Here is a 17,145-nt window from a genome sequence, read left to right as displayed (position 1 = left end):
GCCACTCAGGATTGTTACAGGTATAACAAGCTGTATCAAGCAGTTTGTCAGTGAGTATTTTCTCAATTACAACAGGGAGAAAATCCTTATAAAAAGTGTTATTTCCAAGAGATTTGGAGAATCTTTTACACAGTTAACTCAATAAGTTACCATGAGGACAAAAATATTAATCTGATCATTCTTCAGAGATATTGATTTAACTGACGTGGATGAACCCAGGAATTGGGCTTCATTTTAAAATCTCTGCATGCAGTGCTAACACACAGCTAGGAAAGAGACAATTGCTAAATGGAACCATCAGGATGTGACGGTCCGTTTCAGGGACGAACTACTGAGGATCTTCCCCATTTCTGTATTCACATTAATTTTTTCTTCAACCACGTCCACTTTCATCATAGAACTGCTGAAATTTTTCATATTATTATGTTACCTTGCCTATTTTAAAGGAAAATGAGATTGTGTGATATGTAGAATGCATATTCGACTAAGAATTGAAAGGGCACCCTGAAGAACGTCTGATTGTTCAGGTAGTTTTGTATTTTAAATAATTACCCCTTTTGTAAGTAAAAAAGCATTTATAAATACATCATTAGTAATTTCCATCAAGCAAGTTATAAATTGCATTTATCATCAAAATTTATCAATTGTTACAGCACAGGAATATCTAAAAATCAAGATTATATAATACAATCTCAAACTATAGCTTTTAGAAAAAAATGATCACCAAGAAATATGAATGTGTGGAAAACTTTCATACACACACCATCTGTCTATCTTATTCACCATATGCCACCCTATTAATTGCTAATATCATTATTATGCATCATTTCATTTGTATGTTACAATTATTCCTTGAAACTAAGAAACCAGCAACAACAACTACAGAAAAACACCTGCTGTATGCGTTTCTGCTTGATAAAGTTCAGCAGGTTCTGCTTTGCTCTTGGGCAAAATTTTCTAATTGCTTTTGCATAACAGAAAGCTTTCAAACAGGGTAACTTTCTCTTGTTGCCAAGGCTACAGGACTATATTATAAAATTCTTAAAATTAACTGAATAGCCTCACAACATTGAATTAAAGGCTTTTTTAAAAATTGTTGCTGTTATATGTATGCAATATGGGCGTAATGATTATTGGTCCAAATGTTGCGGAGAATAAAATACTGATAGAAACTTGTAATAAATATGAAGGAATTCAGAAAATGTTTTAAGTCTCCAAAAGCCTTTAATATGTTCTGGTTAATAAGAGTTATAATTTTTAGATATGACCTGCAATTACATAAAATGAACACCCATATTTTATTCATATATGGAGAAATGAATTGAAACACATTTGGATTCTCTCATAGATTCACAGGCAATGGATGAATAAACTACACAGGTATCTTCCTTTTGGAAAAAGATGTAGCAGTTCCGTTAAAATTCAACATTTTAATACTGTTCATTGTTTTTCATTAGGAAGCAAGTCCAAGAAATGATCAGAGAACAGTGCAAAAATATATTAAATGTAAAATTTTGTTTTAAAATCAATAAATGCCTTACTTTAAAAGAAAGAGCTGATAATAATAATTGAAATAGAAAATAATTTGTGGCCAAAGTAAAAGTTGACCTAGACTTTGAAAGATGGGGAAAATATGATTATAAGTGAGGTATTTGGGGGTAGGCTGGATATGTATGGTGATTTTGACAGTGTCAGAAAGACAAAATAACTCTGGCAGGTTTAGAAAAACAGAATTAGGTGTAGACACGACGGCTATATATTAAGAGATAACAATTATTAACAATAGCAGAGCACCACAACCACTAACATAACACCATATCCATCCATGAAGTATTGTATCACATTTTGGGATGAATTCTAAGTGCTTTTACATGAATTCCTTCATTCCCCCCCAAATTATTAACTCCCTACATTATGAGTATTGATACATTATAATGCCATTTTCACAGATAAAATCTGATCATCATAGGAGAATAAGATCACAGAATACAGTTAGTATATGTGACCTATAAGTTAATATTCTTGATTGGTTTTGCTGAAGTATACTAAAAAACTAAAAACCCACATGGAGTCTTCAAGTGGTTTTGTGACAATACAAGTGAGATTTTAGTGGAATTATTCCAACAACAAAGTAACAATAAATTAGAGTTCAAATGATAAGACATAATATAGTTTTAGTCCTAAAATTCCAGAACAGCCAAACAAAAAATTAAAATGTACAGAGATAATTACAATTCTACATCATCTCGTGTCAACAACCTTTAATTCAATCATCATTCACCACTTCATCCCCCATATAATGCTGATTCACATTGAAGATTTGTTGAAGACAGTACCTCTATGTTTTGAATGACATGTAAATTATTTTGTCCAAATCCAAAGCAATTTCCATGCTCTATCAAGTTCCTTCCTGCATCTCAGTGTTTGGCAATCTCCAAACCTGAAAATAATGGTTCTCAACTGAACATTGCAAAGAATTTGTTTTGTCTACTCTACCTAATAGTCTATAATAGATGAGAGAGTTTTCATAAAGTTCTTGGAAATTTTCGTATTATGAAAAAAAATGTTTCTAAAATTTTCACAACAAAATACAGTTATGTTTATGTTGTAAATCAATATAAAGCAATACCATTTTAGGCCCTTGCTGCACAGCATGTAAAGCTGCCACCTGCAGCATATGAGTACCAAACTCCAGGCTGCTTCACTTCCACACCAGCTTTGTTTTGATGCACTTTAGAAACTAGCAGATGAAGACTCAAGTGCTTGTGTGGATGGAGTTGCAGGCTCCTGGCGTTGGTCTGCCCAGCCTCAACCACAATGGTCATTTTGTGGAGGTAAATTATTAGATGGAAAATATCTCTCTGTCTCTTGCGCTTGCTCTGTGTGTCTGTCTATGTAACTCTTCCTTTCAAACAAGTAAATAAATTTTTAAGTAAAATCAAAACATACTGTACATCTTACATAGCAATTAGCTAGTATACCTACTGAAGTTCATATGTGTTGGTTAGTGAATTTTAGAAAGCAGTCAATCAATAAAAATGGAAAGAGTATGGCTTACAAAATGTTCATTTTGGACCAACAAGAAAAAACTGTTATTGCAGCAATAGTTAATGGTCCAAAATGAACATTTTGTAAGCCATTCAAGACCCAAATTTGCTAACTTACAAAGGTTCAAGTATTTACATTTCCAAAAAAAGGAACAACTGTTTACCAAAATGTAAATTAGCAAACACCTTTTTATATCCAACTTTGGGAATAGGAATCATCACATCTTAATTTACATTATAATACACATTAACATGTATTCCTAAATTGCTTTTTAAATGTTCATTCATAACTTGCTGTCTGTGTGAACTCTGGTGGTTCCTTTAGAATCACCATTTCTTAATTGTTTAAACGTTCAATACATAGACAGCAATTATATTGATAGTTTCTCAAAGGTGTAGTGTACTGATACTGTTATTTGTTCTCCTTTCTGGAAAAAAACAGCATATTTATTCTGTCAAAGCACCCATGAAACATGAGAACTATTCTTTGTGCAGACTCACACAGTGGACAGTCATTTTAAAACTTCAATTACTATTTCAGCATGCTTCTTCCTTTGCTATTTGTAGCACCACAGCCAGAAATTTCTAGCAGAAAAATGTATTTTATAAGCCATAATCATAAATGCATTGAATATAATGAAAAATAAATGTAAATGGATATGAAAAATATCTGTAAAAATGTAAATTCAGATGAAATATCAATATGTGAATTTTGATAAGCATTTTATGACATGCAGATATCTACCAAAACTATCTTAATATGTATAGACACAGATATGACACTATTAACATATTTGAGAAAAACAATCACACATTAATACTCAAGTAATACTTCTTCAGAGCAATTCAATACAGAGCTGCTCTTGTCCCATAGGATTAATCAAAAGCAATTAGAATTGTAATCATAAATATGACTTTTTAAATTGAAAACGAGAATAAAAACAGAAATGTTTTATAGTTTTAGCCTTAAAGTGTTATTTTTTCTTGAGAATTTTGTATCCAATATTAATATTAATTTCTTGAGTAATTTCTCTTATTTGGTACCAAAATAATTTGCTACCAAAAAATGCACACTTCTAATTTACCTTACTCTGAGGTAGGATGTTTACCAAATATAATTTTCAATATATGTTCACTATATTTTCCTTTAAAACTACACATACATCTTGAACTTAAGGTGTTACAAAGTATTAGTTTCATAGAGATTAGCATTTTATTAGTTTCCAGGACATTCATGAAAGTAAATATTTATGGCTGGCATTGTGTTGTAGCAGGTAAAGTCCTTATTGGTGAGAGTGGCATCCCATATGGATATTGACTTGTGCCCTAAGTGCTCTAATTCTGATGCAGTTTCATGCTACTGGCTTGGGAAAGCAGTGAAGGACTACCCAAGTATTGAGGCATCCTACCCACATGGGAAAACCAAATGAAGTTCCTTGTTTCTAATTTCAGCCTGGCTCAGGCCTGGCCATTGGGATCACTTGGGGGGAAAACCAGCATATGCAAGATTTCAGATTCGTTCTCTCTTTCTCTCATTTTATGTGAGATATATATATATATTATATAATTATATATATTATATATAGCTTGAAATATGCTATCTCCTATGATACATGTAAAACAACCTCTACTTTCAAAGAAAATAGTTCAAAATATGAAAATATTTGTTTTTTTATTTATTTAAGATAATTATTTTATTTTTGATGATTTGTTTACATAATTGATTAGGGTGCAGAGATAGGGTCAAGGGCTACAGAAAGGTGGGTGACACCATTATTTCCACATTTTCCTTTTTTGCATCCTGTGTCTAGGAGAAGGTGCTGTGGGCCTGTCTGGCATGGCTCACCTTGGCATTTGCCAGTGGGTGCTTTATCCTGGCCCGGCCTGGACCACTCTCAGTTTCAGCCTACACTGGGAAGGGGATTAGAGTATAGCCTACCCCAGCCAAGCTGGCCCCCAGTCCTGGCCCTCATGTGTACTGGCTTGTGTTATGGCCTGACCTGGCCTGACCCACACTCCATTCTGGTACTTGGATTCACCAGCAGGTGATATGAACTGGCCCAGCTTGGTTTACCCTTGACCTGAGCCAGATGTATGCTGGTAGGTATCATTACCTGGCCTGGTCAGGGCTGTTCCCTATCATGGTTCTTGCGCTCTCCTACAGGGATGCACAACCAGACAAGGTTCACATGTGGCTCAGCAGGAGCAAACACCTAGTCCAGCCCATCCTACACACGCCCTGGTTCTCATGAGCACAGTGGGTGCTGGAGTCTAGCCCAATGTGACATCCCAGACCCAGTCCACTCTTGTGCTGAAACACTGCACCCATGACCAGACCAAATAGCAGGCTCTACTTTGGTCCTTGAACTAACCAGTGGTAATTATAACCCAGGCAAGGCGTCTCCTTTGCTCCCCAGCCAGGCCTGTTCCCAGCCACAGATCTCGTGCATGCCAGTGGCTACTCTGACCCAGCTTGGCTCAGTCCCTCACCTGTCTTGGGCTATGCCTTTGGATGTTGTAACCTGGCCTGACCCAGCCAGCCCCTAGTCCCAATTCTTGCTGGCAGGTGCTGAAACCTGGTCTTGCTCAGTCTGCTCCCATCCTTGGCTCATGCAAACTGGTAAGTATGATAGCCTTGCCTGTCACGAACTGTGCTAAAGCCTGATTTCTGCACTCACCAGTAGGCTAAGGCTTGCTCAGCCCTGCCCAGTCTGTACCCTTCCAAAACCAATCCCCACATTTGCCAACAGATGGCACTACTTTGCTCAGCCTGCCTAATCCCAAGGTCTGGACCACATGCTCACCAGTGGAAGTTATGACACACTAGGTAAGTTTCCCAAGCTCCCCACTGAGCCCACTCCCACACCCAGATCTCATGCATGCCAGTGGTTGCTAGGCCTTTGCCCAGCATAGCCTGCCTCTCCATCTTGGCCTTTGTATAAGCTGATGAATGTTGCGGTCCAGCCTGGCCCATACGTTGTTTTAGAATGCACATGCAGTTGCTGCAGCCTGGACTTGCCCAGACCATTCTTGGCCCCAGTAACCATGAGTGTTGACGGGTTTCAAGGTCATACCTAGTTCAACCCATTACCACCCCAACTTTTTTTTAAGGATTTATTTCTTTTTATTGCAAAGTCAGATATATTGAGAGAGGAAAAAATACAGAGAGGAAGATCTTCTGTCCAATTATTCACTCCCTAAATGACCATAATGGCCTAAGCTGCGCCAATCCAAAGCCAGGAGCTCTTCCAGGTCTCAAATGTGGATGCAGGGTCCCAAGACTTTGGGCCATCCTCTACTGCTTTCCCAGGCCACAAGCAGGGAGCTGGATGGCAAGTGGGGCTGCCGGAATTAGAACAAGCACCCATATGGGACCCTGGTGTGTTCAAGTCAAGGACTTCAGTTGCTAGGCCACTGTCCTGGGCTCACCATCCCAACTCTTAAGCTAACCAGCAGGACTTGTATTTCCTCAAAGTTGGGCCCACATATCCTCCACAGAATCTATTTCTGGAGCTGGTTATCTCACATGCTGGTTAGTGTCATGGAACTACCTAATATGACTCCTCCCCTGTTCTGACACTCAGTCACCTACTGGGATCTAACCTTGCTAGACAGGTCCACAGTCCTAGCTTTCATGTGGGCAGGTGTGTGGTTGTCACCAATGTTCCATGCTAACAAATCCAACTCAGGACTCCCATGTGGGCTAGTGCATCCATCTGACCCATACAGATCTTCCAGTCTCGCCCCTCCAAACCACCAGGTCTCAGTCCCCTCACTTACCTGCAAGTACAGTGGCCTGTTCTTGGGAGTCTCTCAGGATTCATTCCTCACCTACACATACAGTGGCCTTATTCATGGATGTCCCTAGGCAATAATTCCATACCCCCAAGACCCCAGACCTCATCCCATTCATTCACCCAAGATGGCACTGGCTGTTTTTAAGCAGCCAGACTAGGATATGCCCACCCCCGCCCCAGCAGCCAAAAGCAGCCAGTGGAGTAGAAAATCCTTTTTGCATGCCCAGCCCCATAATTTCTTTACTATATTTTTACTTGGTCAAAAACATCTTGTGTATAAACTGATCAGGTTTTGCATAATATTTGGATATGTAAACTGTTTAGATTATTTACATACTTATAGAATTATAAATCTAGGATCGTGTAACAATTTTACCTTATTTTCTCACTATCCACATTTTTCACCCTTTTATTTTAACCATTATTGCAGTACATGCCATTTTGTTAGTCCTATACATGATAAAAAAAATAAGTAAGCATCTATATGTTACAGAAAAGATTACTTCAATTTGGAAATTTGTTCTTATTCTGAGTTGCCAGAGACAACTGAGTACAGGATATATGCTACTTTTAGTTCCTGCCATCTTCTATTTTCTGTTTAATACTCTGAAATCAAGTTTTTACCCTTTGCTCTGTGAAGCCTTTTTAAGGGATTTTCCATTCTTCAGACATTGGGTTTTATTCCTCAGGCTTTAAACTCATAAAACGTAGAAAACAGAGCCTCCATTAATGCATTTCAAAGCATTAACAAGATAAAGTGTCTGCACTGGTTAGTACAGTAACTATCACCTAATAAGAGTTTTAAAATGGTAGCAATGATGATAATGTTAGAAATGTAAATGTTCTCCCACTTAACTTCATTTTTCAGATTTTTCATTTTTATTGTAGGCAAAAGAAATTTTATTCTTATATACTTGAACATTTTTTTTAACTCTGTCACTTTCTTTTGTTTCCAGCAGGTTAGAACATAATCTGTCATTTTCCTTCTGCAGGAACTCTGAGCTCTGCCCCTCTATATTCCCTTGACATCACACTCATTCTCTGTGACAGAAAACTACCAGTTATAGTGATTCAGTGAAAATGTTTCTTGAGAGAGAAAAAAAAAAGCCAAAGGAATCTTGAATACAAAAACACTGAAAACTACATAAATGTGATTTTTGGGAAAATGGAAAGATGGAAGGAGGATGGAAGAAGAAAGAAACAAAGTTTGGGAAGAAAAGATGGAAGGAAAGGAAAAGAACAGAAAGAATAACCACTGAAATAACAAGTAAGCAATCAGACATGCCAGCAGATCAGGGCAAAATGTTTATTTTCTGATCCAGTATTACAAAATTTAAAGAGTGTCATTTAATTCACATGTTAATATGTTATTAGAAGGAAGATGGTGGGAGCAGGGAGGTAGGACAAAGAATGGGGCAGGAAGAGAAGTTTTTATGTTTAGCAGTCAAACCTGAAGAGGAAATGGAAAGGATCATGTGGCGAACACACAGAAGGTAGAAAACAGTGTAACAATACAGAAGCCAAGGAAGATATAATAGTCATGTCTCATCTCAGTGGCATGGTGTTTAAGTTTAAATTTTAAAAGAAACTTTTATTTATACTGGCAAAATTATAAAGTTCTTGCTTATAATTATTAAGTCTGGCCTCAAAAAAAAAAAACAGGATTCTAGAAAATACTGATGATTAACCTAATCTAATAATATTGATTTAAATGTTTCCTAATACCTGAAAATGATGGTACTGATACTGTGATCATTGTGCCATATAAGAATATGTCCTTTTTGGACCCTCTGTGGTAACTTAGTGGGTAAAGTCCTCACTTTGCATGCACCAGCATCCCATATGTGTGCCGGTTCATGTCTTGGCTGCTCTACTTCCCATCCAGCTCCCTATCTGTGGCCTGGGAAAGCACCAAATGAAGGCTTCAGGCCATGGGACCCTTCACATGTGTGGGAGACCCGGAAGAAGCTCCTGGCTTCAAAGCAGCTCTCGCCATTGCGGCCAATTGGGGATGAACAAGCAGACCGAAGTTCTTTCTGTCTCTCCTTCTCTCTGTAAAATCTGACTTTAAAATCTAAATTGTTGAGGGAAATTTAAATATTAAATCAGATAAAATAAATAGTTTGAGGCAATGAACTGTTTCAATAACTAAGCTGATTCTTTCATTCTCTTTCTTTTCTCTCCAAGGTACATTTACATAATTTCATTTCCCATTCACAAATTTTTCTCTATTAAAACTGTCCTAATTCAATTTAGTTTTCTATCCAGCTTTTGTATTATATACAAATATGTATATATTAATATATGTATAATTAGTACTATCAAGTATAACAGATAACTTTACCAACAGATACCGATAAGTATAGTCTATGGCCATACTACCATGAATGTACCTGATCTCAACTGATCTCAGAAAGACATGTATAGTGTGCTTCTAATGACAATACCTAAAATACTACATATACACACTTTACATATGTAAAGGCACTTCAAAACGTCGGTAGAATTGAATTAAAGATAAGCTTATTTCAGTACAAAAATATGTAATAGATACCAATGAAGAAAGTCCATAGAAAATGCATATTATGAAAACACTATACATGGGTCTGCCATTGCTGGTACAAATAAAGCCAGAAAACTCCTCAGTTTGTCTCCATTTAAATCAACTCATTGTAAACAGGCTCTGCCTCCACTATACCACCATTATTATAATTGGAAACAAAAGCAATAAAAGCATCAGAACCTATAAGTGGAGGTATAATCATGGTTAAAAACATTCATTATCAATGTTTTAATTACATTAAGAAAACAACTGTGTTCTTTAAAATCTCAGTAAAGTGCAGAGTGTCTTCAATTATATTCTTTCTGTTTCAGTCTATTGTATCACTACTGAACGGGTAATTCATTAGAAATCTGTGACACTATATCACAAATCACTAATTGTTAATATATATAATTAAAATGTAAGCTAAATGTTTTCTTAACATAAAGACTACAATCAACTCCAAGATTTAATTGTAATTTTTATTCAATAAAACAAACCCCGAACTATTAAAATACGCTTATGATGTAATTTTTATTTTAAAATTTCTCATTACCTTTACATACAGGCCTGTGGTCACTCCAAGCAGCAAAAACTTCAGCTATCCGTTGGCATGTGATGCTCTTTGCACCCTGCAGAACATAATCTTCATCACAAGAGAACTGTACAGTTGATCCAAGGCTAAAAGTGAGCAAAGGAATAGAACATAGGATGAGAAAGACAAAATAAGCAGGCTGCCTTTCTTAAGGTAATGTACGATTGTTCTAATGAATAAAAAATACCTGAAAAAGCAAACACAAAATACCACTGTCCACATAGAAGTTCTTCTGCATGAGGTAAGAACCTACATCTTTCAAAGATAAGTATTTAAAAAAAAAGATTTATTAATTTTTATCGGAAAGTCAAATATACAGAGAGGAGGAAAAACAGCAAGGAAGATCCTCCATCCGCTGATTCATTCCCCAAGCAGCTGCAACAGTCAGAGCTGTGCCTATCTGAAGCCAGGAGCCAGGAAGCTCGTCCAAGTCTTCCTTGCGGATGCAGGGTCCCAAAGCTTTGGGCCATTCTCAACTGCTTTCCCAGGCCACAAACAGGAAGCTGGATGGGAAGCATGACTGCCGGGATTAGAACCTGCATTCATATGGGATCCCAGGGGGTGCAGAGCGAGGACTTTAGCTACTAGGCTATTGCACTGGGCCCTTCAAATATCAGTATTAAAAATGGTACAACATTAACTAGAAAAGTCTTGTGATATTTTATCACACTTGTGATAAAAATATAATTGAAAAAAAACTTTTCCCTATTATACAGCTATGTTGTGAGATAAAATTCTTAACTGAAAATAATATGCTTTCCATATAATATTAATAGGCATGATAAACTTGGTATTATCATTACTCCCATAGTTGCTAAAATCAGAGTGGCTCATTGTAATATGGATAAGGTGCTGATTATATTTGCACAACCTTAAAAATTAAATTTTAAAATAAAATATTTGAAAATAGAAGTCTGCCAAAGTTTAATCTGAGTGTTTAGATTGTTTGTTTTTTTTTTTTACTATTCCAGTGCAACTTTTAAAATTGTTTTTATTATTTTAAAATTTTATTTATAATGCAAGCAGACACAGAGGCAGAAATCTTATATAGAAAGGTTCACGAACAAGGAGCAATAACATTCAGTCCTGGATCAGGTTGAAGCCAGGAACCTTGAACTCAGTCCCTGGACTCCCGCTTCCTCTCCTCCTCCTGTCCCTAATCTGCAAGAACAAAAGCCCTCCCAGGCGCCTCACCGTGTGTGGTAATTTTAGCTTACTGTGGCAAACTTATCTCAAAAAAGAGCTTAGTTGAGCAAAAGGACTAACAGAGCTGGCACTTGAACACTGGCAAGCTGACGTACAATGGAGGTTTCCAGGCAGCCTGTTAACCACTGTGGCAAAGAGCAAACACTAGGCACTCAGAATGGGATGTGGGCATTCCAACTGGGCTCTTAACTTCTGTGCCAGATGTGTAAAGGGTAAAGCTTTGAAGTTATTACATGGCATATGTATATCTTACATAAACAAGTCATTACACATGGCATTAACATATCCTTGGCATGTTAACTCTTGCTGTACCAAATACTCTTCCACTTACTCCTCTCCAGCCCCCCAGATTTCCCTTAGGAAAAAGGTGAATTAATTAAAGAAGACAATTCTGTCTGTAAAAGTTTTCAAAAATTAATTTACTATTAACTTTTAATACTTTCAATAATCCATTAAATGTAAGAAAAATAAAGCCTCAAATAACCACAAATTTATGCTTAAGAAGATTATGACACATGAATAATCCAACTGAAGCTGAGATTTCAATAATTTATGTCAATTCCACCTCAGAGTAACAAAATATTCTGAACACATAAATGAGCTGGACTTTGCAATACGTGATGTTATAAGTTATCCAAAGCAAGCAAGTTTTTAATCCTTGAGCAAATTTTTAAAAGAATATCAAAATATTTGAGTAGTGCATTATGATTTACAAAGCACTTATGGGTATAAAATCACATTTGATCTATCCCTGTATTTATTAACAGTCAATGTTTATTCTCTCAACAAAGATATAAAAATATTCAAGAATAATTCACAAGGCACTTGATGAGTGATATTGCACAAAGATAGAAGCAAAAAGTAACTAATATGGTGTTTGTGCTGCAGGCATTTTTTTTTTTTTAAGTAACAGTGCGACTTGATAAAAAAGAGCAGGAAAAGACTATATCTGCCATCTTAAGGTCCTAGACTGCTGGTACCGGAGACCGAGGCCAAACTGTGGGCAATGGTCAGTGAGTTGGCCAAGGTCCTAGAGCAACACTGAGGCCTGCGGGTAAAGGTCCACTATTGGGCAACATCCAAGGGCAAAAGAGTTGAGAAAAGTCCCATGCTGACTTTTGTACTTGCATCACACTGCTGCATCCTGATCATCAGACACTGGCTGTTTAATAGCAATAGGGGATACAACTATTTATCAACGCTTGTGATACATCAACTCCTGTAATTTGGTTCCCCAAGTAGTTCAATAAAATATTGAGACAGCGAGCCATCTAGATCAACTTCAGTCTTCAGAGAAGCGGGTGTCCCTCTGGCCACACTCTTTCATTGTCTCTATCTTGTGTCTGTCTCATTTCCTAAATTCTCAATTGCATGTTGTTCCCTGTCCAACTCTGCTCAAGCTGCTGAGGTCAGTGATCATTTGTGACCTGCCCGATACTATACAGAATGGAAAAATCACTTCTGTTTTACAGACAACCCAAATATAACTAGCTACTTCCTGAATCCTATATGGAGATTTTGACAATGAATAATACAGTATTATAAATGTAAGAATGCAACTTTGGTATATTAAATTCCTATTGCCATAAACTATGATAACTTACAAGTATTCTATTTTTCACATTTACTTTTTCAGTATTAGACCACCAAGTAAAATCTTGCACACATAGTTTAGGTAATCTCTGGGTATATTCTAGCTGTTATTTTCTTTGAATATATTTTCTTTAAAAAAAAGAAAAGTAAATTTGATAAAGCAAATATGCTTCAAACATCGTATCACATTTGGCGTTGTCTTGCCTTTTCTTTTTTTTAGTTGTTATGATAAAATAGATTCTACCTCAGAAGAGTGTTCAACTTTTAAATAATTGTAATATAATGGCATTGCTATACAACAATCCCCTAAAAATGTGTATTATGAAAACTAAATAGTTCAGGCTAATTAATAATGTAAGTAACATCTCTACTTACATTAAAATGCATTTTTGATAGAAACAAAATCTAAAGCTTAAAGTAAATGTGGGATGAATGTAAAAATTCTGAATCCTCCACCTGCAAGTGCTGACATCCCAAATCAAGGCTGGCTGGTGTCCCGGCTACTCTACTTCCTATCCAGCTTCCTGTTTGTGGCATGGGGAAGCAGAGGAGGTGGGACCAAAGCCTTGGGACCCTGTACCCATGTGTCAGACTCCCAGGGGGCTCCTGGTTTCAGATGGGCTCAGGTCCAGTTGTTGTAGCCATTTAGGGAGTGAAACAGTAGATGGAAAATCTTTCTCTCTCTTGTAAATCTGCCTTTCCAATAAAAATAGATAAATCTTGGGGAAAATATTTTTGAAAACAAATAGGTGATTTGGACATTAGGCAATGACCTGGAGACCATTCAGCCATCCTGCAAGCTATAAAATTCAGGTTTCTTAGACACTATACTAAAATAAAATAATTTATTTATAAAAATAGTTGCATGTAATATGTATAATTATTGAACTTACCTAAATGTTTATGTTGTAGTTATAAGCACAAATATTTTCTAAATCATCAAGGTGCCAAATTGTTAATGAATTGGTTGATTAAAGTGGTAATGATACATAAATAATATGTAGGCCAAACAAAATAGAATACTTTCTGACTGTGAGCATTACAACTTCTAAGACACATTAGGGGCCAGCTGTAATAGCTCAATAAGCTAATCCTCCCCTTGTTAGTGTTGCAATCCCATATGAATGCTGGTTTATGTCCTAGCTGCTCCACTTTCCATCAAGTTTCTTGACTGTGGCCTAAGATTTTGGCAGAGATGGCTCAAGACTTGGGACCTTGATCCCATATGAGGACACAAAGGGGGCCACAAGCTCCTGGAGTTGGATCAGCTCAGTTCTAGGTCTTGTGGCCATTTGGGGAGTAGATCAGTGGATGGGAGATCTTTCTGTCTCTCCTTCTTTTTGTAGATCTGTCTTTCCAATAAAAATAAATAAATAAATCTTTGTAAGACATATCAGGTCTTGCTTGATCAAGATGTACAATATTGAAATATATGATATTTTCCTAAGAAGTAGAGATGAATAAAGGGGGAGACAAATATGAAAAATAAGTTGAAACATCATATTATTAATGTAGAATCGAGGCTTTTGGCATAATGGCTAAATGTTCCTTATGAAGCCTACGTCTTGACCCACTGAGTGTCTTGCTTCAAGTCCTGCCTTAATTGCAAATCCTGATTTTCTGCTAATGCACACTCTGGGAGATAGCAGGTAATGGCATGTGTGGTTGAGTCTCAGCCAAACCCACATATCTGAAATGATTTCTGGTTTCAATATTCATTGTTCAGGACACAAAAAATCTCTGACTATGTCACTCTGACACTCAAATAGAAATAGAAAGAACATTTTTTTTCTTGATGTAGAGGTTATTATTAAGAAGTGTTTGAATTTGAGAAAAGGAAAACTTTATCTGTAAAAGTCCCATTAGTTACTCTTTTACTTGTGTTAATTCATCCAGCTCCTTATTTATTTGCCTGAGTCTCAGTTGGATCAGCTCCAGACATTGCAGACATTTGGAGAATAAACCAGTGGAAGGATTATTTCTTTCTCTCCTTGCTTCCTTCTCCATCTCTTGATAACTCTGCCTTTCAAATAAGTAAATAAAGAACAATTTTAATCCCACTGTTTTTTCCACTTAATTAGGAAATGAGAAGTAAAAGTATATTCAACAGGGCTTGGAACGATGTCTCACTGACTAAAATCCTTGCCTTGCACAAGCCAAGCTCCAGTTCCTGTCCCAAATGATCCAGTTCCAATCCAGCTCCCTGCTTGTGGTCGGGGAAGACAATCAAGAATGGTCCAAAACCTTGGGATCCTGCTGCAAGTAGGAGACTCAGAGAAAGCTTGCTCCTGGCTTTGATCGGAACCAGTTACACCTACTGCAAATATTTGGGAGAGTGAACCACTGAATGTGAGATCTCCTAGTCTCTTTTCTCTGTAAATCTGTTTTTCCAATAAAAAATAAATGAATCTTAAAAATGATTCAGTAAAAATAAAAGAAAGTAGATTCAAGAAATATACAAAACAGAAGCCCAGAGTTTCTGGACTAAGGGAAAACAACTTGTTTTTCAGACTTGAGGTAACAATGACTACAGAAGAGATGGTTACACTGATTACAGAATTGAAAATTCATGGATACAGCATTGAGGCGTAGCACATTAAGCCACTGCCTCCAATGGTGGCCCCTTATGTGTACCAGCTCATGGTACAGCTCTTTCACTTCTGAACTAGCTATTTGCCAATGTTCCCAAGAAAGCAGTGAAAGACAGCACAAGTGGTTAGACTCCTGTACCCACATGGGAGACCCAGAAGAAGTTCTTGGCTTTGGGCTGAACCAGGGATGGCTGCTGCAAGTGTTTCTTGGAGCGAAACAATGAGTGTGAGATCTCAGAGTCTCTCCCTCTCTAATTCTGTCTTTAAAAAATACTGTTTTAATTATATTCATTTATTATTTTCCATGATTCAGCTTTATCTGCATACAGGTTCATTCCTCCACCTCCCTTTCTGCATCCCCTTAATCTTTTTCCAAAATTTGCCCCCGCGTTATCACAAAAGCACAGTATTAGAAGAAAAGTGAAAATGAGAAAAATATGGCAATAATTAATATTCGAAGAAATAGTGTTAAAGTCAGAATCAATTTATTAGGAAATAGCTGTGTGATAAGAAACAAGTGTAGGCTCTTATACAGAAGGGTTTATTGTAGACAGAGAATATCTTTGGATTTCTATACATGAGTGGTCATTTCTAATGACTCGTTTAAGCATTGTAAATGAATACACACACATTTATATGTATGGAAGAAATTACATAAAGGCAAATTACATAATTAAATGTATGAAGAATTTTATGACATCCAGTCTTACTGGATTTTAAAAAAATCTTTATTTTTATTGTAAAGTCATATACACAAAGAGGAGAGACAGAGAGGAAGAGCTTCCATTCTCAGAATCACTCCCCAAGTGACTGCATTGACTGGAGTTGATCCAATCCAAAGCCAGGAGCAAGGAGCCAGGAGCTTCTTTTGGGTCTCCCATGCTGGTGCAGTGTCCTAAGGCCTTAGGCCATCCTTGACTGCTTTCCCAGACCACAAACAGGAAGCTGGATGGGAACTGGGCCACCGGGATTAGAACTAGCACCTATATGGGATCCTGTCAAGGACTTCAGCCACTAAGCTACTGCACCAGGCCCTGAAATGTTTTAACATTTCAAAATTAACAGCATTCTGTTTCACCTTTGGAAATTATCAATGTTTTAATTATGGAAATGAGCATCTGAAATTTGGGGCTGGTATTGTGCTTTTCTTTCAATGGAAGCATAAACTGATATTTCTGTGTAGTGACATCTTTTGATGCATCAAATAAACCTTTTTTTATAGAACAAAATATATTAAAGAAAATGGTGCCATAAGTTTAGCTTTGTAAGGCACTTGAATGTTAATTTTGAAAGATGTTTATAGTTTTAAATTAGTTTTCAATATAGAAAATGCTGGTAGATTTTATATCCCTTACGTGACATTTTTCCCTTTAAAAGTTTTCTATGCTATATAGACTTTTCACATTAGAAAAGAACTTCAGGATTTCAAAACACATCACCTGGAACTCTCAGACTGAAAATTACAACAGAAAAAGGGAAAACCTTACTTTTTCATGGATTGTCTTAGATGTTCTCAGTGATTATAAAATATTGATTGTGTACAATGATGTTTCTGTCAATAAGTCATTTCATTTTCTCATGATATTAAGGAACTCTTATATTGTCAGATGTTACAAAAATCAACTGCCTCTGTCATTCACATATAAATATGAATGACCTTATTTACAGCTAAAGATGTTATACCTAGAAAAGTGTCTGAAAAATAAGAGAAATGGGTTCAAAGTTTCATTATAAGGTGCACACAAAACTAAAAGAGTTACACAGACTGGAAAAA

General features: G+C 36.6%; 1 protein-coding gene across 3 annotated transcripts in view; it reads right to left on the bottom strand.

Annotated features, from left to right (window-relative positions):
• CSMD3 (CUB and Sushi multiple domains 3) overlaps positions 1-17,145 on the bottom strand; it is an 873,364-nt gene that overhangs the window by 509,311 nt on the left and 346,908 nt on the right. For all 3 annotated transcript variants that reach the window (XM_040979396.1, XM_040979397.1, XM_040979398.1), the window contains one exon: positions 9,943-10,067. In XM_040979396.1, coding sequence (XP_040835330.1) covers positions 9,943-10,067 — 125 coding nt within the window. The remainder of the gene's footprint in view (positions 1-9,942; positions 10,068-17,145) is intronic.

The sequence above is a fragment of the Ochotona curzoniae genome, unplaced genomic scaffold (assembly GCF_017591425.1).
Source record: "Ochotona curzoniae isolate NIBS_2020 unplaced genomic scaffold, NIBS_Ocur_1.0 contig_3190, whole genome shotgun sequence".
NCBI classification, from domain to species: domain Eukaryota; kingdom Metazoa; phylum Chordata; class Mammalia; order Lagomorpha; family Ochotonidae; genus Ochotona; species Ochotona curzoniae.
The sequence above is the reverse complement of the archived record's forward strand: the minus strand, read 5'-3'. Positions and strand labels throughout refer to the sequence as shown.